The 24,508-nt window shown below is 42.9% G+C and overlaps 1 protein-coding gene across 10 annotated transcripts in view; it reads left to right on the plus strand.

Annotated features, from left to right (window-relative positions):
• Phka2 (phosphorylase kinase regulatory subunit alpha 2) overlaps window positions 1-24,508 on the plus strand; it is an 83,778-nt gene that overhangs the window by 34,248 nt on the left and 25,022 nt on the right. For all 10 annotated transcript variants that reach the window (XR_012909097.1, XR_012909096.1, XR_012909098.1 and 7 more), the window contains exons 9-19: window positions 176-322; window positions 2,241-2,294; window positions 2,865-2,987; window positions 9,033-9,128; window positions 12,800-12,907; window positions 14,443-14,521; window positions 17,907-18,041; window positions 18,694-18,803; window positions 20,003-20,147; window positions 20,375-20,453; window positions 23,721-23,890. Coding sequence is in view for 7 of the 10 variants with exons in the window: in XM_075958931.1 (XP_075815046.1) it covers window positions 176-322; window positions 2,241-2,294; window positions 2,865-2,987; window positions 9,033-9,128; window positions 12,800-12,907; window positions 14,443-14,521; window positions 17,907-18,041; window positions 18,694-18,803; window positions 20,003-20,147; window positions 20,375-20,453; window positions 23,721-23,890 (1,246 nt within the window). In the remaining 3 variants the exon portion in view is untranslated. The remainder of the gene's footprint in view (window positions 1-175; window positions 323-2,240; window positions 2,295-2,864; window positions 2,988-9,032; window positions 9,129-12,799; window positions 12,908-14,442; window positions 14,522-17,906; window positions 18,042-18,693; window positions 18,804-20,002; window positions 20,148-20,374; window positions 20,454-23,720; window positions 23,891-24,508) is intronic.

A 24,508-nucleotide genomic window follows, 5' to 3' on the forward strand; every position in this document is an offset into this window, starting at 1 on the left:
TAGGTGGCTGGGTAAGCAGGGGTGGCCAGCCGATGCCATGCTGGTAAGACTGAGTCCTTCCCCAAATAGACAAACTCCTTTGAACGTTTCCTGTAGGCTAAGGTGATGGTCCCTAGCTACTCTATCTAGCTAGTCCTGCTTCTATAGCTTAAACCACTTCTTTGTTTTTATTCAGTCAATTCTTTTCTCCATGTTGCCACGAGCATCAACATCTAAAGAAATCGATGCCGGACTTCTTTCTATTATTTCTTTCCCGGCCTTTGCAGTAGAAGATGCGAACCTTGTGAATGTGACCAAAAATGAAATTATTTCCAAGCTTCAGGTAAGCATTGGCCAATCCCCCCCCGTTCTGCATTAAATGCCACGTTTATGTGATGACATAGGGCATCTAACTTATCCTTATAGCTCATGGTGTGGTTTCCCTAGATCAGCAGTTCTCAGCCTGTACTTCGTGAAAACCCCATAGTGGTTGCATATCAGATATCCTGCATATCAGACATTTACATTATGTTTCATAACAGTAGCAAAATTACAGCTATGAAGTAGCAACGAAAGTAATGTTATGGTTGGGGGTCACCACAACATGAGGAAATGTATTAAAGGGTCACAGCATTAGGAAGGTTGCGAACCACTGCTTAGAGGTTATAGGAAGAGTCCTTACAAAATCTCTTGAAAGCTCTATAGACCCTGCCAGAACAAAAGCACATATCCAAGTGCTTGATGTACAAGCATGAGGACCTGAGTTCAGATCCCCAGCAACTATTTCACAACCCAGCAGCACATATCCATAATCACAGCACTGGGGAGGAAGAGATGGGTGGATCCATCAGGTTTGCTGACCAACCAGTTTAGCAGAATTGGTAAACTCCAGGTTCAGTGAGAGCCTCCGTCACAGAAAAATAAGGTGGACAGGGGTTAAGTAAAATGGCTGATGTCTCTCTCTCTCTCTCTCTCTCTCTCTCTCTCTCTCTCTCTCTCATACATACACACACATATATACACGTCACATCAAAGGAGAAAGGTTGACTTTGAAAAGAGAAAAGAAACCAATGGAGGGAGAGAGGAAGACAAGAAAATAATAGTTAAGTGAGAACAAAATAAAATAAAAATATTAAAATTATGAAATACAATGAAACTCATATTTTTGTATTCTAATAAGAATTTGAATGGTGAGACTCCATTACTGCATGCAGTAACAGATCACTAAGCTAAGACCATCTTACATTCTCAGCAAACAGAAATCTATAAAATTGTCCAAGTATGTAAGTTTCCTAGGTCAAAGCTTCCATATTGATTGTCCCACCTATATTCTGTAAGAAATATCTTTGTCGGTTGCAAACAAAGGAATTGAAGTGTCTCCAATCATATTCGCAAAAGAAAGCAACTGGAAGGGTTAAGCCCTGTGGAGAAAAGGGGATGATTTGGGTAGCTACAGCTGAAAGGGCAGTTGTAATGAGCTTACAGGACAATTGACTTCTATGTCAAGTCCCCTGGAATGATTCCCAGAACCACACAGAACTTGTACAGACCTCCTGGACAAGGGATAGCCAAGCCTGCCAGAACAGCCCCACCTGCAAAAGAAACTGGGGAATAGGCATCCAGAGCTGCATCCAGGGATTAGGAATAAGGCACCATCGTACCCAGCCTGCTTTCCTGACACCCGGAAAACTGGAGAGGAGCCATGACATCTGCAGCCAGTGAACCAGCTACCACATAGTTCAGGAGGCCCCACCTCCATGCTTCCACCTCATGACTCCTTCCCCCTCCTCCAGGTCTTGCCAAGCCTCTGAATCAGACCGCCTTCAGCATGCACAGCCTGAGTGCATTGAGTCTGGGTGCCTTTAGCATCCCAGATATACACAGAGCAGCCAGCCATTTCAGATGTCAGTGCTTTCCTCGCCGAGCGAGGGTACCTTTGTATCTATGTCTGAATCTGTAAACCTCATGGAAGGGGAAGGCATAGTCATTCACTGAGTCCCTGAGGAGCATATTTGCAGCCCCACCCCAGACTCTGATGGAATGCTCCTGTGTTCTCTTCTGAATGCTCATCAAGTCTGAATTTGCTTTGCTTAGTACTTCAAAAGAACTCTTTACATTAAAGCAAACAACACTGGTGCATGTTTGCTCACTGAAAAACGCAAGGGAAAGGGGATGAAGTACTGACTTGAGTTGAAATTAAAAGGCAAAGAAAATTTCTTTCGATTTCATCAGCTCTGCTTTTTTTTTATTCACCTTTCCAGGGGCGTTATGGATGTTGTCGCTTCCTTCGGGATGGTTATAAAACCCCAAGAGAGGTTGTATTTAAATATTGCTTCTTATGTTCCTTACCTGCTTCATATCTACTTGCCACTGTGTCATTTTCCCTCTATTGCTTATAATTACATGTTGAATATTGGGAAGGAAAGTATTAATTTTGGAGTCAGCAAGCCTGGAGTTATATAGAAAAGAATGATCATCAGGTCAAGCCAACTCGTAAATCAAGGATGAGTAAATCTGTGGCTCACACGTTATTTTCTAAAGCTAATTTGTAGCCTTCTCTTGGGTTTTAATGCCACAGTGATTAATATTATGATATAAATTATGATATAAATGAAACAGATCATCTGCCAAGCACTGCGATAGACAAATTGCTATTTCATAGAGAGATAGGATGCTTTAATGTCATAAACTACGGAGAAGTCCTTTGTGTATTTTTGATTTAGTGTCTGAAATTTTGCCCAAACTAGCATTTCCCCTGATTGTAGACTCCTAGTCATAACAAAGCTGCACTGACTGAGACAGGTGAAGGAAACCAAGTGAGGCAGAGTGGCATTGTGTAAGAAATGTAACATCCTTTTCTAAAACTTCTATATGTTGGGTTCTAGGACCCTCATCGACTGCATTATGACCCTGCTGAACTTAAGCTCTTTGAAAACATTGAATGTGAATGGCCCGTGTTCTGGACTTACTTAATCATAGATGGAATCTTCAATGGTGATGCTGTTCAGGTGAGAAAACGCTGGGCACCGTGCTCATAAGCCTGTTCATCCCACTGATGGGCTGATCACTATTAGCAGAGAGTCATTTTGTTTCAGCTATATATTGCCATTTTAAAAACTTTTCTGAAGCCTAGTGAGTTAAAGCAGCAGCTGTTTTATTTATTTGTTCATAATTCTGTTATTTTGGCAGAGCCAGTAGGAACAGATTGTCTCTGCTTCTCCTCATGTTCCCCTGGGATAGTTCATGGGGCTAGAGGACCTACTCTTAAGATGGTCCCATTAACGTGGCTGGTGAGTGAAACCTGACTGCCAGCTAAGGCTGGATGCTCAGCTGAGCTGCGGCAGGGACTCGGTTCTTATCCATGTGCCTCACTTGGGCTTTTCACAGCAGTAGAATCTCTGGGTCATTAGATTTTTTATGCCATAGTTGTCTTTTCCCCAGAAATGTAAATGCATAGGCTGCCAAGCTTCCTTAAGTCTCCTGACAGAACTGGCGAAGTGCCTCCATCACATGCTTGCTTAAATGGATGGCACATACTCAAGAGTGGGAGTTGGGGGAACTAACTAGAGAAGGGCATGCGAGCTAGGAGGCATAGTTCCTGTCTATCTCGGATAGGTGTTCCTTTTATTCCTTTCAGAGCAGACGGTAACTTTGTTTAGTGTATCAACCCCTGCCTCCAAGCTCCAGCTTTACTCCCTGTTCTTCCCATTCTCTACACCTGAGCCCAAGTGATTTTATTAAAAAGACAAGCTTAGATTACATTGCTGCCCTGCAGCGTTAGTAGCCTTCCTATTGCTGTGACAAAATAACTAAAATAAATAAGTTAAAAGGAGAGGAATAACTTTAATGACTAACTTCCTCCAGGTACACCCTATCTGCTAGTTTCCACTACATTCAATAGTGCCAATAGATCCTGTTGACCAGGATCTCACTCTAGCTTCTCAGAGCCCGTTCTGATCATATTCTGGGTCTGAAAGAGAAGGAGGTGGGCAGCAGTCTCATGCATTTTGGCTTTTGAAAGCCCAGTGTTCAGGAACATAGGCAGTACACTTCAAATGGTAAGGTCCTTTCATTATTCACTCTTGTATTGTGTTTAGAGTTTATGTTGGGCCTTCTTGTCTTTTATTCTAAGTACTGAAAGTTCTCAGAATAACTAACTTTGAGTTTCAGTGAAAATAGACTTAGCAATAATTAAGGGGACAGGGGGAAATGAGATTAAAATTCCTATGCTTCATATTTTTTTAAGGGCATAAGACATAGTTTACCCTGTAACCATTTTAAGTGTCCATGGTTCCGGAACATGTACTTAGGCTACTCCAAACTCCATGTTCCAACATGGAAACAGTTTCATGAAGTGTTTTAGTTTTACAGAAGAAATTAAGTCACAAATAAAGACAAATTTAAAATATAGTGCTGGGGTGGGTACACCAGAAAGGTAGGTACAGTGAGATAGGAGAAGCTTTTCTGTAAGCCCCAGATGCTAGTTGAGCTTTTAGGTTGGTGAAAGCCAGTGGTTTGCTAAATTAAAAAATTCCAGAAGGTTTTTATTATTAGTCACAGGATACTAATTCTACCAGAGAGGTGGGCAAGGAATGGCTGTTCTAGAGGGTCACTAGCCTTTGGAGCTGCAGCATTCCAGTCTCTCCACAGCACCGAATTCAAATCACTAATCAGTCTCGGCAGACACAGATTTCTTTCAAGAGCTTTTCGTTCACACTTCCCCTTGTTAGTCAAGCATCCTATTTTGTGCATTCAGGGTCCACATATTATATATCAAATATTGTAAGTTCGCTCATAGCTAGGAAGGCCCTTTTCGAGGATCTGATACAGATGAGGCAGGAAGTAGATTGGTGCTGCCAGGAGCAGACATGTTTCATTGTCATGAAAAGCCTTATGTTATTAAAATATCTTAAATGTCATATTATGTACCTCTCTGAAGTGTTTGAAGAAGCCCTGTCTATCTAAAATCTATCTCTGTTTGACCTTGAAAGCATACCTAACAGGACTACAAGTTTAATTGACAAAAGTGACTGCTAACCTGCATTTCTTTATTATCCTAAATAGTTTGTAGTAATAACTTTCAAAGACTAGAAATGCACATTACTCTGTTAAATGAGCTGATAGGTACAGTACCTTAAATAAGAGTAGAAACATATGTACAGTGTGTTCTAACAAAAATAACCTTAAATTTGTATCGATATACAAAAGTCCATACCAATGTAAAATATTTAAGACTAGTAGTTAGTTGCCTTTTTAGTTTAAAAGTAGATTCAACAATCTACTTATCATTTCTATATCCCCTTTTTCTTTTTGGAATGAGATCCTTAAATCTAATTTCCTTTGTTCAGCTTGTTTCTTGACCATTACCAATAACAACTTGTAACCAACTCATCTAAATAATTACAAATATCCATAAGCCACCGAATGATCAAAACTCACCCAACCAATCTCTTGGAAATGTGGGTGTCTTGTTCTCTAGACTGCATCCTGATGTATGTGGAGTAATGGCATCTCCTGAAGACCCTGAGAAAATTGAAATAATGGTCAAGTATTGGGAGAGCTAGCTGTATCATTTCTTGCCAGTCTCTGTGTAATGGGAAAGTATAGGGCTTATCTGAAGTCCTGACTGGAGTGGTGCATGAGGCTGGATCACCTCAGCTAGCCACCTTGAAATTTTCCTGATCAGTTTGTGGTCCAAAGCTGATCTTTGGGTGTTGTTTATCAGCTTAGTAGTATTACCACGATCCAGGTGGAATTATTGTGGGTCCCCATCGTCCTTTGGAGACTTAAAACGGTCATTGTTAGGAATGGTCATAGTTCACTGCAGAAAACTTAACATTTTAAATGTCATATGCAGCAGATCTCAAAGAGGTTAAAGAACCACAATTTGTTAAATATATCCATGGTACACAAAAGAGGCTCTGGAAAATCTAATAATACCCTGAGACTAGCATATAATTCTGACTTTGAACAGAATCATAAGGACTTGGAGCTGCTTTACTTAAATTTCCTGACTTATAACTTGCCTTTTCTGATTTTTTTTTTGCATCGGTATAGAATGTAGGCTCCAGAAATTGGTATTCCTTGTACAATGTGAGGAAGGATCCAATTAGTTCTCTTTATAAACTGAACTCTCTTGCATTTGGGATATTTGTTGTTAATCCCTCCCCAAAATTACTGGAAACTCTTGGCCAGTGTTCATTTTCTGTCCATAATGAGGAGTTTTCAGCATTAGTAAAAGGCACCACTATTTCTGCTGGGTCTACTCCTACTAATTGACAAAGTCTTCATTTTCTTTTCAGAATCAATTCAGAAACGTTTTCTATATGGCTCTTTAATTTTTTACTCTCTGTGTTAAAAATATCCATTCTAAGATACTATCTCTGCATAAGAATTCCTGTAGGAGAATGCATAGAAGGTAAAATAACCAGAATACAATTAAGCTCTAGATCCAAATGATCGACGTGTACACCCTGTAATTTCTTTTCTACCAAAGCCAGTTCTCTCTCAGCCTCAGCTGATAATTTTCTTGAACTATTTATGTCCCTATCACCTTGTAAGGTTTGAAGTAAATTGCTTTGGTCCTGGGTAGTCAATTGAGTTCTAGGCCATAGCTAGTTAATTATCTCCCAACAATTTTTGAAATCATTAAGAGTTTGTAATTGATATTTCCTGATTTGTACTTTCTATGGTTGAATTTTTTGTAAACCTATCTTATATCCTAGGTACTTAATAAAATATCCTCTTTGTATGTTTTCAGGAGCAATTTGTAATTCCTAATAAGGCAGAATTTTCTTTACTTTTTTAAACATTTTCTCTAAGGTATCTGCATCTGAATTATCTCTTTACCATGTTTTCCATTGTAACTGATGGTCAGCTTCCAATACTGCTATAATTAAATCTTTTAAGTCTCATGGAATAATTCTGTTCCAAGTGGTCCATGAATTTAACATCTGCTTTACAAAAGGAGAATGCATACCATATGAAACTATTGCTTCCTTAAATCTCTTCAAATATAAAATTTCTATAGGATTCCAGTTAACTTCTGAATAGCCTTGGAGATGCCTATCATCTGGTGGTCATTCTTGATGATAAAGTAAGGTTGGTTTCCTAATAACCTTGGACTGCTCCTCTTCGGGTTTAATAGTGCAGTGAGTGGTGTGCTAGGTTCTGCTCCAAACGCCTCTGTCTGTATGTGAATATTTTTCCTGGTTTCATTAGTATGTCTTTCTAAGTAAGGATTGTATCTTACCAGTCAATTTTTTTGTATTTGTCACTGACACCAAACAACTTTTTAAAGGATCAAGCATGAATAACCAAACTGATAATAATAATTGACATTATGTCAATCCCAGTTAAGATGATTATCCCTTTATTTTGTTCCATTTTCAAACCATCCATTGTGGAACCATAGAGGGACCTAATATATCCTGCATCATAATATTGTTTCCCATTTTTTTTACATGGGGAAACCTTTTTTTAAAAAAGTAATCCCTCCTTAAGAATTCCCAGGTGTCTCACCAGATCTGATGATGATGACAGTGAAGTGTGAGACTGGGCAGAGAATACAGGTGGCGCACGGCCTGGTTGAGAGCTGTTCATGTGTAGCTGGGGGTTGAGAGTGTGTGGTGGTCACAGCAGCAATAAAAGCCCAAGCAGGTGTCAAGGCGACTGACCTGGTATGGCAGTGTCTTAAAGAAGGCATCCAGGGGATGCGCACAATTCACAGGGATAGGGACTCAGGCACCTAAAATGCTGACACAGGGAAATGTGTGGAAGAAGCATGCGTGGCAGGAAGTGAGGACATGGGGCCACCTGAAGGCAGACCAGTCAGGGATGGGTGACTAAAACTTGTGGCATTTGAAGCCCAGGCACCTGTGGAGTTAGGGGCTGGGAATGGGCAGCAGCTGGAGGCTGTTGAGGAGAGGCTGCAACAGGAAAATTCCAGATTTGCTCAGAGGGCGTGGGCCAAGGGAGAAAAAACTAGCCAGCAGCAGTGGCTCTGGTGGCTGCAAAACCAGGGTGGAGGCGGCTACCTCCTGATGGCTACCTCCTGATTTAGTGCCCTGAGTTGGATGCCAGATGATGTGTTTATCTAATTATTCTTTAACAATAAAAACTCAGGAGTCAGATATTAGGGTAAGAACCTTAATGATCAGAGAAGCAGTAGTGACCCCCCCATCTCTCTTTTTCCTCCATCCAAAAGAGCAGAGACCCTTTCTCAGCCCCACCATACTGCTAGTAGTTAGTACCACCCTTTGAATCAAAACAAACTTTATTGACAGTCTTGGGAAATTCAGAATACAATCAAAATATCACACAACGAGATCCACTTGGTCTCTGTCCTCTCTCCCACCTCTGGGGTCATAGATGTGCCACCAGGTCTTTTATGAAGATTCTGGGGATCCAGACTTAGGTCCTCACATTTGCGCCTTACTGACTTGAACCATTGCTCCCAGATCCTTAAGAAAGAGGAAGGGAGGGGGGAAGGGGAGAGAGGGGGAGATGGAAAGGGAAGTGGGGGGGTGAGGAATGGAAGGAAGGAAAGAAAGAGCAAGAAAAAGGAAAGAAGGAAAAAGAAAAAGATTGATTATTGGAAAACTTCCACTTAGGGCAGAAATAGAATATGCTGCCTAAGATAAGATTTCTAGCCCAAGATGTTTTAAACTTGGTAAGACAAATTTTACATATGAGACAACTTAAGAGCAAATTATTTAAACTATAAGAGTATGGGAATGATATCTGGTATAGTATAAATGATAGTACAGTGGAAAGTTTAAGACCCAAACAGCTACTTCCTCGGGGGCTACCCTTCCCCTCTCCCTGGAAACTTGGCACGTGTGGCTGGTCTCAGGGAGGGACAAGCAATGGTGTCCCCCTTCTCCTAACACTGTCAGCAGGAGTCTCTCTCTGGTCTTCTACAGCCAAACATTTTAGCATGTTTTGCCCTATTGCCAAGAGGCCTAGTGTGTTGTTGGTTTCTAAGTTGTATTGCCATTGCATCATGAACTGACAACCTCTGTCACACTAAACGTGCTGGGGCTGCTTTCCAGGTCCAAGAATACCGAGAAGCTCTGGAGGGAATATTAATCAGAGGCAAAGATGGGATCCACTTGGTGCCAGAACTCTATGCCATCCCGCCAGACAAGGTAATCAGTGGTGCCACGCCCCTCGTGCTGCTCATCCAGGCCAAGTGGGTTCAGGCTTGACTTTCAGGTATTCTCCACCCACCTTTTAGGCCAAATGACCCTTTTCTCCAGAAGTGCTTTCTAAAGGCTAGTTTTCCCATCCATTCCTAGGAGGAATGAAGGCTTTGAGAAACATGCGGAACATGCTTGACCATGAATATCCTAGGGAGGCAGCAATTAAAGAGCTTTGGAGCATACATACCTGTACCTAATCTGTGTTTGAATAAGGCCCGTACACACATGACCAAAGGCCATGAAAGAGCCTGACTATACTGAAGGAGTCTTTGGAACCTGTCCAGTCTAAGACAGCCCTGGAGCAGGGACCAGACTCCACTCACTCCTACCAGCCTAGACCTTTGGGTCTGAGTTTCCACCAACTCCATGTATTCGTTGTTGCATGAGCAGACATTTTCACATTATCCAAACTTCCTTAGGATACGTTAAGGACAAGACTTCTGTCATGCCTCACCATACAGATTAAGTTGTGAAATCTTCCAGGGATGTTTTCTATGTGTCAGGAAGTCTGCAAATTTCTTCATTTTATATTTGTATCCGTATGCCATGGATAGAGTGAATGCTGATGAGGGTGAAGGGTGTCTGGGGCACTTCACTTAGTGACATTTTCATGTCCCTTGTTCATATTGCTCATTCCCTAGTACTGAGGCATCCATGTCAGGAAGGTGGAAACCAAACAAGAGAAAATGCATACCTTCAATTGCAGTACCCTATTTTATGGTGGAAACTAGCCATTCCTGCTTTCCCAAGATGTACGTGCACTGACCATTGTCACTGCTTGGTCAGAGCTACACTTTCTTCCTGGTGGATTATGCTGCTTGTGAATAATAAAATGCTACTCTACAACTCTCTCTCCTAAATATCACACTGACAGGTTTCTGATTGTCATCCAATATCCTCTTTATGCAGTGTATTTAGCTTATATACTGGGTTCCAGCATTTTACCTTAATTTCAATTTGTGTTGGCTTTGCAAGTGAGAGTTGGCAAGGGTCTTTGGTCAAATCAATAACACATACTGAGACCTCTGGGAAAGAATCTTGCAAGATACTACAAACCTCTATGGCAGCTTTGTGCAAATTAGAAAAAGTCTGGGACTGCAGTGGCATGCAGCCTGTATGCTTGGGCAAGGTGCCACTGTCTGGGGACCCTCATTGCACAGCTTGGGACTAGTGAAGGTATGTCCAGCAAACATGTAGTGAGCAGCCACTCCATGCCTGACACAGCTTAGCGAGTAGTACACAAGATGGTTCTGTTTCATTGAGTATGTAGGCAAGGTGAAAGTGAAACTAGGCTAGGAGGTGGAGGCAGCTATAGGAGAGATGGAAGCAAAGATGGGGTACACATGCACCTGTAAATAGTCATTCAGAAGGACCAGAGTAGGGAGGAGAGGGGTGCTTCCATGAAGAGATAGAATTGAACTCTAGTGGAAAAGAGGGCAGAACAAGTTCATTTTTTTGACCTAGAAAGTTTGTGGGCTTTCTGTTCTTTAGATAGTTCTCATTCTAGATTCTTGCAGACTTCCTTAATAGTTGTATTTAATGTGCTAGCCAATTGTAAAAGTAATCCTATACATTGTAAAATCTATGCAGACTTCTGTAGAAAGAAGAAAACATTTGTTATCCCTAATGTATGACCCAGTAGCAACCACAGAATTACATTCTGAAGAATATCCTTCCGTGCTATTTCTTTTTTGACTCTTTGACTACCAGTGACAACTCCATTCAGTGTGTGCAAAACTTGTTTTTTAAAAAATATTTACTACCAAGAAATATAAATCTTTTCTAAGTATATTAATAATATCACTGGTTAATCCACAGTACTGAGAATGAACCCCACATACACAAACATTTGTCATACCATTTTTTTATTTTATTATTTTTTATTGGAAAAAAAGTTCATACAGTATATTTTGATAATTTTTCCCTTCCCCAAACTCTTCCCAGATCCCTCCCACCTCCCTACCCACCCAACTTTATATTCTTTCTCTCTCTTTCTTTCAAAAAAAAAAGCAACCAAGAAACACAAAAATGTAAATCAAAACAATCAAGCGAGAGACCAATAAGACAAAAACATGCCAAAATTAAGTAAAATGAAATTTAAAAGTCCACAAAAATACCATTGAGTTTGTTTCATGTGGGCATGAGTCCTGCTCTGGAGTGTGGTTGATAGACCCTATTCAGTGACATTTTCTGTGGCTTATATGCTCAGGGACACTGTGCTGCCGAAAATTCTCTTTACCCAGAAGGTATTAATTGCAGATCAGGAGCAAAAGGAGAGAGAGCACGAGCAAGGAACACAGGGCCATGAGGAGTGCACCCACACACTGAGACAATGGGGATGTTCTATCGGGAACTCACCAAGGCCAGCTGGCCTGGGTCTGAAAAAGCATGGGATAAAACCGGACTAGTTGTCATACCATTTTTGCCCCTGTAGATGGATAAATGTTTTCTATTTCCTTTGAATGACTACCCTAATCAGTGTTTCAATGACTAAAACCTTAAAGGAAGCGTAGAGTTTAGAATAGCATCCCATATGTAGCTGACACTATCCTCGAAACAAGCAGGCATTGCTAGGACAAAAAAGCACAGAAGCTTATGCTGATGAGATAAAGCTCCCGGAAAATTCCACTTTCTGAAGGAGGTAGGCTGGGGAGTGGCAGCAGCACTGTTGGTTTTCCTCAACGCATAGTGCCACCTTCTGGTAATTTTCTTGCATGGGCACACGTCCCTGGGGATGGTAAGCCAGAAGAAGAAACCAGGCTTGACATCCAGCTATGCACTCTGCTTATGCAGACTGCTGGTTGTTTTTTTATGAGAACACAACCACCCACAAACAAAAACTATGGCGCTTCCTGCTGCCGACAGCTGGGTATAGAGCAGGCAAGTCAAGCGTCCAGCACCAGTGGCCGCAGGTAGGCTTATGGGAGGAGCACTGGCCTAGGACCAGATCAAGATTTGAAGTCCCATTGTCCTTGGCGTCTCATCAGCCCTCATTGTTCGACATGATCAGAGAGTTCAGTTTTATCCCATGCTTTTTTTGGTAATAGTCCAGCTGGCCTTGGTGAGCTCCCAGTAGATCAGCTCCACTGTCTCAGTGGGTGCACAGTTTTGATCCGACGCAATCTGCTGGCTTGGTGGGAGCCTAGCCAGTTTGGATGTTCACCTTCCTAGATATGGACGGAGGGGGGAGGACCTAGGACTTACCACAGGGCAGGGAACCCTGACTGCTCTTTGGACTGGAGAGAGAGGGGGAGAGGAGTGGGGGGAAGGGGAGAGGGGTGGGAGGAGGGGGAGAAGAGTGGGAGGAGAGGGAGAAGAGTGGGAGGAGGGGGAGGGAAAGGGGAGGCTGGGAGGAGGTGGAAATTTGTTTTTTTTCTTTATTCTTCTTTTATCAATAAAAAATGTTAAAAAAAAAAAAAAAAAAAAAAAAAAAGATTTGAAGTCCCCCTCTGTTGCTTATAGTCATGGGATGCTGAGAGAGGAACTTTTGCCTTCTCAGTCCACCATCCTGTATTGCACAGAAGTGGTCTGCAGGCTGAGAACTGCTTTATAAATCTTCAGTATGCTCCCCTAATATAAGATATTGCTAACCTTGAACTGTTCATTTTCTCTGCCAGGTGGATGAAGAGTACAAGAACCCTCACACGGTAGACCGAATTCCACTGGGGAAGCTGCCCCATCTTTGGGGACAGTCCTTGTACATCCTTAGCTCTCTGCTGGCAGAGGTAGGGTTTCGAGGGTGGAAAGCCATCCATCTGATTGGAGTATAGGAAATTGGGAAAAGCACAGTGGTTCTCTGTACTGAGTGACTGCCAATAGCGTGTGCAGCTTCATTACCTTCAAGGTCGCCTGGGCTGTTTTGGGACCCTGTCTTTTCTCTGGCCTTGCATATCCATATTTTAATAAACCAGGTCAGATCAGCTACATGCCATGCTCCCTGGCTCCCTCTCACCAGAATCTCTGGTACGTAGTTAGAATCTGTTTGCATTGCTGCTCAGCAGACATGGGAACATTTTTTAGCCAAGATTAGCACATCTGATCTTAGAAGAGACAGGATTTAGGAAGTTATTAGATGGGCTAGAAGCTCTCTCAGCCCAATACACAGAAGCAGAAGGGCTCTTCAGATCTCTCACTAGAAAGAAACAGCAAGCACATATCATCCTTCAGATACCGCAGCCCACACCAACCCTCCTCTTGACCCATACCCTCTTGCCTCCAGGCTTCTGTTGGAAAAGCTTTAAAATGCATCTCCCCGTCTTGAGTGAGAAACTTCAGCTGAGAATTCTGGTGTGGGGAAGGAGTCTAAAGAAGAAAGGGACTGACCACATGAGGCTGGCCAGCCTGTGTGCTTTGCCACCTATAAAAGTGGGGAAGAGGACAGTGCATCAGAATGTTACTGGGGCACTGGAGTGGTAAAGACCGTGAAAGATAGCACAGTGGACACATCACCTGGGAACATTGGTTGCTGAGGTGGTTCCCAGGTATGTTTAATCTCCCAAGTTTCACGGTCATAGCTTAATTTATAGCAGTTCACATATATCCTTTTGTAAGCCAGTCTTGATTCCAACCAGCTCAGTGACTTTTGTCAGGTCTCTTAACCTCTCTGGGCCTCAGTTGTCTCACCTGTAAAGTGAAAATTTGGGCTTAATTGTCTGCACAGTGCATTTCAGCTCAGATTTCAGTACATGTAAGGTAGGAAATAAATAACCCCACTCCCCTGAGACCTCCTCTCCAATATAAAAGTCTCCCTATGGGCCCAACAGTAGGTCCATTCCATCTCATGTCACCTTCATCCCCTTTGGATGCTTGGATGATTCCTAGAAAGTGCAAGAAGGTATATTTTGAAAGAGCTCAGATAACAAGATGGCAAGAGTTTTATGTTCCAAAGCAGGCAGCCCTGAACCAAAGTCTCACTATAGCGCTTTCGGCTTCCCCACCTGTAGAACAGTGATGGACATAGGAGACTTGGGTGTGACAGTGCACATGCAGGAACTTGGCTAGCACTAGTCCTAGCTTTCTTTCACTCACACAGTGTGGGGTATATTTGAGTAACCCTCAGAGCTAAGCACCAAGCATACAATACATTGATCAGTAGCATTCTGAGTAGTATACTCTATTATGGAGAGAAAGACAATCAACAAATATGAAGAAAAGGTTTTTGACTGTTTGAGCCCCCAAATATGTTGTTTTCAAGTGTTGGAACAAGGTGAAATCTTAGTTAAAGCAGTGTTTCATAATGTTAATGCTCCTCTCTTCTTAGGGATTCCTTGCCACTGGTGAAATTGATCCCTTAAATAGAAGATTTGCTACTTCAGTCAAACCTGATGTTGTAGTACAAGGTTTGTAAGCGTTTTTACTGTCCATCTTGAATGTTTAAAATCAATGTTAATTTTCCATTAACATTGTTCCCTAGTTATTAAAAAATTTTAAAGGGTGTTTAGCTGAGTTCTAGCAGTGCGTGCCTGTAATCCTAGTACTCAGGAGGCTGAAGCAGGAAGGTCAAGAGTTCCCAGCATTAGGGAAGTAAGAGCTGTAGGATCAGAAGTCAAGGTCACCTTGGCTTCATAGAGAGTTTAAGGCCAGTCTAGCCTACATAGTAAGACCTCAACAAAGGAAAAAAGGGAGAGAGAAAGAAAGTGATTTTTGTACAATAAGATGTAGGAATCTACGAGAAACTTTGTATAACTTAGGTAGGCCCCAAAAACAACGGGATTCTTCCCACCTACAAATTTACTTCCTACAAAGGAGTTGTTTTCTGGAATCTAAATCTTGATTATCACTGGAGCACAAATAAGTCATTGAGCATCATTCTTCATTACTGTCACTCTGACAAGTGGAGTCTGAGCCTGGTGCAAACTCAGAACCCAAGTGAAGTGGATCATTTGTCGCTTGAAGGTCTCAGGTCTTGCCACCAGCTTTCTCCCTTCCTTTCTCTTTAGCCAGTTCTTCTTCCAAAAAGGTAAGAATCCCAATGGGGCTGCCTTTCCAAGGGTACCCCAACAGGCCATTTCTCAGGGCTGCTGGGACTCTCGCTCTTCCCCAAGGAATCCTGCAAGCAATGGAGATAGCTATAGAGGAGGCTTTCGATCTAGGTCTGGCCTATGGTATGCACCGAGAGCAGCAATCCCTTCTGTTTCCTCTACTAAGGGACTGGCAGCTCTGACACGTTTTGAGGACCTTGTAGAACACTCACTCAGGGGCTGTGAAATGTCAGCCACTGTGTATATAACACATTGCTCCTAAATTTAGCTACATACCTTTGTTCGTTTGCATAGTTTTTGGTCCTTTGAAACAGAGTCTTACTTTGTAAAACTGGCTGACCTTGAATTCAATACATAGCCAAAGCTGGCCTTGTGCTCACAGACATCCTCCTGCCTCAGTCTCCTAAGTGCTGAGATTATAGGCATGAACCACCATGTCTGGCTTAGGTTTTACACTTCTTAAGGATACGGCTTGTATTCTCTTCTGTGTTGACTGACACCTGTGCACCCACACATTGAAAATCATGATTGAAGAAATAAGAAAGTATTCCTCTTTGGGGCCATTGGCCCCTTTTAATGAGCATGCCCATGATACAATGAGAGGAGCTGGAAGTTGACATCTCATCAATAGTGTATAAGTACACCTAATCACCATAACATTCTCATTAGGTAACATTTGCCACATTGCTTATCTCCCTGAAGCTTAGTGGTTAACTTATTCATTCAGGGATCTCAGCTGACAACTGGAGGTGGGAACCTATTATTGACACCCTGGTAGGCTGATCCAGCTGCACTTCTTAGTCTCCACACTTGGTCAACACATATTCTGCTAATTAGTCTCTTAAAACTACAAGAGTTCTTTTCCAACTGTGGGCTGGGATATATTAATAGATCTCAACCAACCTTTTTTAATCTATTGATTTTATTTTTAATTATGTGTGTGCGTGCGTGTGCGCGTGTGCGTCTGAGTATGAATTTGCAAATATGTGCAGTGCCCAAGGAGACCAGAAAGTGTTAGGATTTCTGGAGCTGGAGTTACAGGCAATTGTGAGCCACCTGATGTGGGTGATGGGAGTCAAACTTGGATCCTTTGGAAAAGCAGTGAGCACCCTTAACTATTCAGACATCTCTTCACCCCAGCATTTTTTTGATGTAGTAGAACAGAGCAACATTCAGAGGATCTAGCATGAAGAAACTCATGCAGATCCAGCGAGATACCTCAACAGATAATAGCACTTTGCCACCAAGCCTGACAGCCAGAGTTCAATCCCCGAAGCCCATATAGTAGAACAAGAGAATTGACTCCTGCAGGTTGCCCTTTTACCCCCACCACACATACGCACATGCTATGGCACATGCATGTCCCCCCACACACTCAGAATAGAGAAGGGGAGCTCATGTGATTGCATCAGACTATGAGGCTCTCCCCAGTGTCGGTTACAATCACTCCCTGAAAGACGCAATCTTCCAGAGACTGGGAGTGGTGCAACTTTGATAAATGTCCAATTCTCTTTGTCAGCGGCAGTTTCACAAGGGGTAATTTTCAAAGTGTTGAGGGAAACCATGGTCAGTCCTGCAGATGAGCAATCTTATTTGAGACCTGAGGAAGAGGGGGGTTAGGCTCCAGTTCTCCTCCATCTGTTTTGGGCTAATTAAGCATTCTCATGGCTTCTCTTAAGGTTCACTGGAAAGATGAGATCATGGGTATTAAAACCATTTAAAAAGCGTCAGGTGGTATGTAGATGTAAGGAGGTAATGTTCAGCTCTCTGTGGCATTTATGTGTATCGCATGTTCAGCACCCACCCCAGCCTATGGATACAATGGTAGGATTTGGGGAAGACACCCTAACAGTAGCTTAGCTTTTTTTCTCTGGACCGAGCATGGCCCTGAGACCCTCTAGTTTCTTAAAGGCTCTGCTGCAGTTGGGTAAGATACCAGCTGCTTCCTGTGACTGGCTTCCTCTTCAGCAAGCCCCTTCCAGACCCCAACCCTTTACCAGCACACTGCTTTCTCATAAAGACAGGCAGTACTGGTATGATAGATACCGCCCAGTCATCACTGATGTGGCCCTAAGCTAAGACTAATTTCTGCATCAACTGCCAGGACCCGGATTCTTGGAGGTCCCTGCCAGCCAGAGAGCCAAGGACTCAAGCCAGCTTGCATGGGTGCTCTTTCTCATCTGTGGGATTTTGTGCTGTGCTTCTACTGATATCTCCACCAGCAGGCGTACTTTGTTTTCTAGGGAAAAGAAAGATATTCTCTCCTTCTCTTCCCCAGGCTAAAGCATTCCCTGTAAGCAGACACTGTGGTATTCTCATTTTCTCTGCCTTTTGGGAGCAAGAGCCCAGATTTCTGACATCCCCTTAGGTAGCTGTTTGTACTCCTACCCCTATGTGAAAGGACACAAGGCGTATTTAGATAAATGTGAACCCAGAGGGAGGCAAGACATTATTTCAGATAGGCTAAGTTGGTGTGGAGCCTATTGAAGGCTATTTCTACAAGCTCTCAGACTGTCCTGCGTAGTGAGGGCACTTGACAGATATGTATATTGTGTGTGTTGAGGTGCAGTTAGGACAGAAAAACAGGGAGTGCAGCAGGACAGACACCACTGTTTTTAAAGCCAAGCACAGGGAATGTGCTAGCAACGCCTGGTGCTGGGCAGAAGGGACAATCAGTTCCGTGTGTCAGTGTAAAGAGACAGCAGACACAGATCTGATGCAGGTTCTTTGTTCTTGTTTGCAGTCGCCGTTTTGGCAGAAAACAGTCACATTAAGGGGCTGTTGCGGCAACATGGGGTAAATGTCCAGAGCATCGCTGACGTGCATCCAGTTCGAGTCCAGCCAGGCCGGATTCTTAGTCACGTATATGCCAAACTTGGTAGGTCAGGGAAGCATTGATATATTTGGTTCTAGGGTTGGGCGTGAGGAAAACCTTGTTCTAAGTTCTGAAGACCTGGGCAGAGCACTAAGCAGGTCAACCAGTTGTTCCTCTTCGTTGTGAAGACTGGGCAGGCAAGCAAATTCCCCTCAGCTTGGTCAGCCCATCCCACCATAGGAGGGCCCCACTGTCTGGTAGATCTATTGGAGAATAAGTAATCCCTTTGGAATGTCACAGTTGAAAGAGTCACTAGTATCTGGATACAGCTTCTAATTTTTATCTGTGATGCCCCAAAATGCTCATTGTACCCACTAAAGTAGGAATCAGTTCTCTTTTCTTAAAATCTGAATTTGTTCAGTTTATAACTGACTACTAAATAAATTCAAAGCCAGTATTAATAAAGTTCTTTTAGTAGTTCTGCTCCATCTAGAACAAACTGGCCTTGTTCATGTCCATACATGAAGAGAGGGGGTGAGATGTGTTCTCTGCTCAGCTTTGTCCCACTTTTTAAAATGCCATGTGTCGTATTAGGAAAGCAAACTCCTGAGTATATTGTCGGACACAAAATTAAGCCCAGACTTAGCCGACATCACTAGAAATAGCTCTTACTCTATTTTCTCTAACTCTGCTTTCTCCTTTATATTTCAAATAGGACGAAATAAGAATATGAAGTTGAGTGGTCGACCATATCGCCACATTGGTGTCCTCGGCACCTCTAAACTCTATGTGATTAGGAACCAGATCTTCACTTTTACACCCCAGGTAACAAGAGCAGGCCAGCTGGCCATGCTGGTGCATGCCTTTAATTTCAGCACTGGGGAAGCAGAGACAGGTGAAGCTCCATGAGTTCAAGGCCAGTCTGGTCTATGTGAGTTCCAGACCAGCCACAGTTGAGACCCTGTCTCAAAAACAAACAAACAAACAAACAAGCAAGCAAAAAGAAACTGAAGGAAAAAAAAGTGGCAGCAGTAGAAATTAGCCAGCATCCTCTCATTAAGTTCTCTTTTCTGTCTGGTAAGCATTTCTACCTGAAACATGGAAAGATTTTATATGCCTGGGATCAGGCGGAGGGATATAAAATGCTTACAGGAGGTACTCGATTGATGTTACTTGAATCAAATTGAGTATGTCATCACTTCCAGACATGAATATATGCTTTACAATGTGACACATCAGTTGGCTCATATCACCTAAACTTAACAGTCCCTAACCCTTGTGAAGGTTGTCATAGGACCCTCAGTATGATACACAGCTGGACTGATGTGCAGGTCCCCAGCCCACAGTTTAATGGCTGTGGTACTTATCTTCAGAATGTTTGTTCTTTAAGAAAACTAATCTAGTGGAAGCAACTAGAAAGATAGACAGTGTGGTCACTTTGCCAGTTGTGAGACACAGCATGGACCCCTGCCTGCCTGAACATGTGGTTGGCTGTGGGATCTTGCCTCCATAGCTGCCACTTTAAACCTTGCAAACCATTTCCCTTAGTACCAAATTCTAAATGTAGAGCTGAGCGTGCACGAGCACAGAGGTCAGGAGAACAGTTGGATTTTCACCTTCATTGTTGTGGCAGTACCTCTGGTTGGCATTAGGCAGGCATCAGTCAGATGGACAGTCGTCCCAGCTCTCCCTTGCCTGGAAAGTATTTGCAAACCCAGAATCCCCCAAAGGGGTAGCAATTACCACTTTGATTTGCCCTTTGTGGTGAGGACAGTTTTATCCCTGTGGGAGGAGCTGATGGCCCATCTAGGAGCACACCTTTCCTATTGTACCCGTGTGGCTGCAGCTGCTAGGCACATGACAGATTTGTCATGTCTCATCTCAGAGAAAGTGGCCACCTGATTGAGGCCAATACCAAACATCTTTCTGGACAGCAGGTTCAGGATCAGCGCTGCCTTGAGTGACTGGTGTCGTGTGGGAATAAGTGAAGGGTGGCCCTTGACTTGGCCTGTTCTAACTTTCAGTTCACCGACCAGCATCACTTCTACCTGGCCCTGGACAACGAGATGATTGTGGAGATGCTGAGGATCGAGCTGGCCTATCTGTGCACCTGCTGGCGGATGACCGGCCGCCCCACACTCACCTTCCCTGTCACACACACCATGCTCAGTAATTCTGTGAACTCCATCTGCTGGGTCATGGGCTCTTATCTAAATGTTTAGGACAATTGCTGTGGACAGTGGCAAATACTGAAGGGGATCCTTAGTCGTTTGGCCTCTCTGTCTCAGGAATCTTCTGTACCATAAGGGTTTTGATTGGGTCGTGCTAGTGAGAACATTGCAGTACATTGTACTCCCAGATGAAGAAAACTCACTCATTATTTTTTTTTTCATTAGCCAATGATGGATCAGACATTCATCCTGCAGTTCTTTCTACAATTAGGAAACTAGAAGATGGATATTTTGGAGGTGCTAGGTAAGTTGGGATTTCTTTTCATTAAATAAGAATAGCATTTACCTTTCTGAAAGTCTTTTACTGTCCTTTCCTCACTGTTTGCATCAGTTTCTGAACCTAGACATGCAGAATTTTAGAGTAAGAAGGAAATTAATCTAATTCTATCTCCCATGGAAAACTAGAATCAGGTCTAAAGAAACATTGGGTTGATGCTTATTATTCTTTCCTGGGCTCTGGAAGTGCACCGTCATAGAGAGGTGAACACAGCAGTCTCTCAGAGGTGTCTTTCCTGGAACATAACCTAGGGAGGGGCCAGAGGTGCGCAATTAAAGCTGACTTGACAGATTTCTCGAGGGCCCCCAGAAACAGAGCACCTTATTAGTCCTGCATGAGTCGCTCTGCACCAGCTTCAGTAGCATAAGACCTATTTGGGTCTGTTAGCCTAGAGTATGACTCTCGGGTGTGATTCTTAGGCACCTTAGGTGAATAGGGTTGCTAACTCTATAGGAGTACCTTTCTCATTTTGTCCCTCTGAGTGATGCATGGTAGATTTCTCTGTAGACTCTATATCCTCATCTCCATGAATCTCTTGAGAGTATGTCAGATAACTCCCCAGTGGAGCCTCAGCTGTGCAGACAGACCATGGTACCTTCCCCAAGCAGAGAGAGGAGTCTCTTGGGCTAGCTTAACAGCTGCTGACAGTGTTTGAAGTCAAGTTCCCTCTTCTCGCCTCCTCCCACCTGTTGCCACAGGAAAAGCATGACCATTTTCTTGATTTCAGGTAAAGTACCTTTTACCTTGCCCTTTCCACCATATCTAAGTAGGCAGACCAGTGTGCCAAGTGCATTTCCATCATGTGAGACTGATCTCTAGAACTTTCCATCTTGCAGAATTAAAACACCATACATAAGAAACAACCCTCTGCTGTCCTGCCTGTCTATGGCACCATATCTTCTTGTGTCCCCATAGTTTTAGGCAGATAACTTGTATCATGTAAGATCTTTTAATGACTGGCTCCTTTTATCACCTCACTTTTGTCCTTCAAGGTGAACTTGACTGTTTTTCTAACTTTGGACTCAATTGATTTTTTTTTTGCAGCTCCTAAAGTTGTCCTCTGGGTCCTTGTAGCTTCCTATGGGGCCCATCGTAGCCTAAAAGTGGCTTCCTATGCAGGCTGTCCTTGGCCTCTTAGGAATATCAGTCAAGACAGTCCCCACTGTGGCTAGAATCGGAACTCCCATCAGCATCCACTTCGGAGCAGTCTGCCTCTAGCTTGGCTAAGTTGCCACCTAGTATATATAGCATCATGACCAAAAGAAAATATAGCCCTATAATGAATCAGCTTACAAAATACATTATTTTATTGAAATCTGATCACTGTAGAAAGATTATAGTATGCAGTTAGGAGTTTTGCAGTATGTCTTGAATGTTGTCTCATTTAGTCTTTGCTTTGTGGCAAGCTAGGGTCTCATCTCTAGACAAAGAACCATAAGCTCAGAGTGCCAGGACTGTAAGACAGATAGGTACAGAAGCACTTTGGGGATCCAGAACCAACCTATAACCCCTAGGCCTAAGGCCTCCTGCTTACAAAGCACCATGCAGAGAACTGTGGAAAACTTGCAATGCTGGGGCTCCCACAGCTACCTGTTGTATTCAATTGCAGTTAGTTTTGCAATGCTAGGAATCAAATTCAGGGCCTCGGGCTTACATGCTCTCTACCCCAGAGCAACATTCCAGCTCCCAGTTCAGTTCTCGATAATTAAGGTTGAATCTCATTGGACTTCTTTATATTTAAGTCTGTTTTTTTGTTTTTGATTTTGTTTTTTGTTTTGTTTTGTTTTGTTTTTTCGAGACAGGGTTTCTCTGTAGCTTTGGAGACTGTCCTGGAACTAGCTCTTGTAGCCCAGGCTGGCCTTGAACTCACAGAGATCCTCCTGCCTCTGCCTCCCTAGTGCTGGAATTAAAGGCGTGTGCCACCACCGCCCGGCCAAAAGCTTTTTAAGTGACTGTCTTCTTTCTTCGAGCTCTCTTTAGCCTCATAAAGCCCACTCCTTTCACCTGTACCAGACAAGAGATTTCCATTGCATTTTGGTTTTCTGGCCTACTTCCCCAACCCCAGAGCAAAACAAAACAAGCCTTGAACTGGGCCTTGGCTCTCCACGAGAAGGCTTTTGTTCATTTAAGGGCAGGCTTCTCTTCCCCAGTTGTCATCTTGACATATGCCTTTTGCCCATTGAAACATGGGTGTCTGTGAAGGTAACAGTTGTATTGCATAGTCTCATTCCCTCCATAAACAATTCTATCCTGGATTCTTAGGTTTTCACACATATTGACTAAATCCTGATCTGGTGCTGGTAGCTCAGAGGGAGGTCCTGTTGTCTCTCACTTTAGTATATGACATTTCTGTAGAGCAGAAACAATGTGGGCTCCCAGGATCTTGGTTGCTGATGCCTCTTTAGCAAGACCCAAGCTGCCAGTTTTCAGTGGGGCATTTCTTAGCCCAATAAAATAGGGCCTGTGCAGGGTGCATTGGTGTCAATCTGAAGATGCTAAATTAATCCAGTGACTCCCTTATAGAGAGAACCTTAACTCTGAGGCATGTGTCTTCCATCAGAAATTCCCTGCGCCCAGCTCACCATGTTTCATGGCAAGTCAAGCACACCATGAAAATTATTGCTTCTAATCCAGTTGTTAAGGGAGAGAAATTATTGCTTCAAATCCAGTTGTTAAGGGAGAGAAATTATTTCCTCTAATCCAGTTGTTAAGGGAGAGAAATTATTTCTTCTAATCCAGTTGTTAAGGGAGAGAAATCCTGGAGGTTGATTCTAACTAAAAGGGGTTTGCACAGTTTATTTTGTAAAGTTGTGAGCTGATCAGGAAAGTAGATTTGTATTTTTTTAGGCTTAGGGACAAAAATTTGTTATGACTCTTTTGACTTTTAAATGCTCTGTCCTTTTCACTTTATACTTGTGAATAAATTTTTTGATTCTTTTGCTTTTTGAGGCACAGTCTTACATTGTCGAGGCTGGCTTCAAGCTTTCTGTGATGCAGAAGATGGGCCCAGCCTTCTGTTCCTCCTGCTCTTACTTCCCAAGTGCTAGAATTACAGGCATTCTCCACCAGGCCCAACTTTTCTATTGAATTTTGGGTTTCTTTCTTGTCTTGTATTGGGTTAGTAGTTACTGGCTCCTACAGAGGTGTGAATTAGCTATTGAAGAGTTTCACAGGGATTCAAAGGGGAAGTCTGTGCAGTCTGCCTGTAGCCCTAACATAGTGCCTTCTCAACAGAGTAAAGCTAGGAAACCTGGCAGAGTTCCTCACTACCTCATTCTATACGTACCTGACCTTCTTGGATCCAGACTGTGACGAGAAGTTGTTTGATGACATCAGTGATGGGAGCTTTAGCCCTGACAGCGAGTTAGAACTGGGAGGATACCTGGAAGACAGCAGCCATCCAGGTACCTTGTGTCAAAATTCTGTGGAGTGTTGGTTGTATTGGTTTCAGCCCTGGCACTATGATAAAATTGCCTAAGACCCAAATACAGAAAATAATTGACAAGCAAATTAACAAAAACAAGGCTTCTGAAGATTCCGTTCACTCAGATGAATAAAGTGCTGGTTTAAGAGCCTAAATTACGCTGGCGCCCTTGAAAGGCCTTTTATAGGCCTAGTAGGAAAGTCTCAGTTCATTAATTGATACTTTAAAAAGATGGTTCCCATTTATTTATTTTCTCTCTCTCTCTCTCTCTCTCTCTCTCTCTCTCTCTCTCTCTCTCTCTCTCTCTCTGACATACCATGACATATATAACATATCTGTAGAGGTTAAGGACAACTTTTGGAATTGATTCACCTGCTCTACCATGTGGATTCTGAGGATTGAGCTATGGTTGTCAAGCTTGGCAGCAGGCACCACTGCCCACTGAGCCATCTCACTGCTCTTCTTTTTATTATTTATTTTTTAAAATAGTTCATTTGCACCTCAGACCTCTTGTGAGTTCATTTGCACCAGCTGTTCCTGGTGCTCCTTAAGTGGGTTTTCAGAGCTATTTAAACTAAATGCTGCCCTGAGAGTGAAC

The sequence above is a fragment of the Microtus pennsylvanicus genome, chromosome X (assembly GCF_037038515.1).
Source record: "Microtus pennsylvanicus isolate mMicPen1 chromosome X, mMicPen1.hap1, whole genome shotgun sequence".
Lineage (NCBI taxonomy): Eukaryota > Metazoa > Chordata > Mammalia > Rodentia > Cricetidae > Microtus > Microtus pennsylvanicus.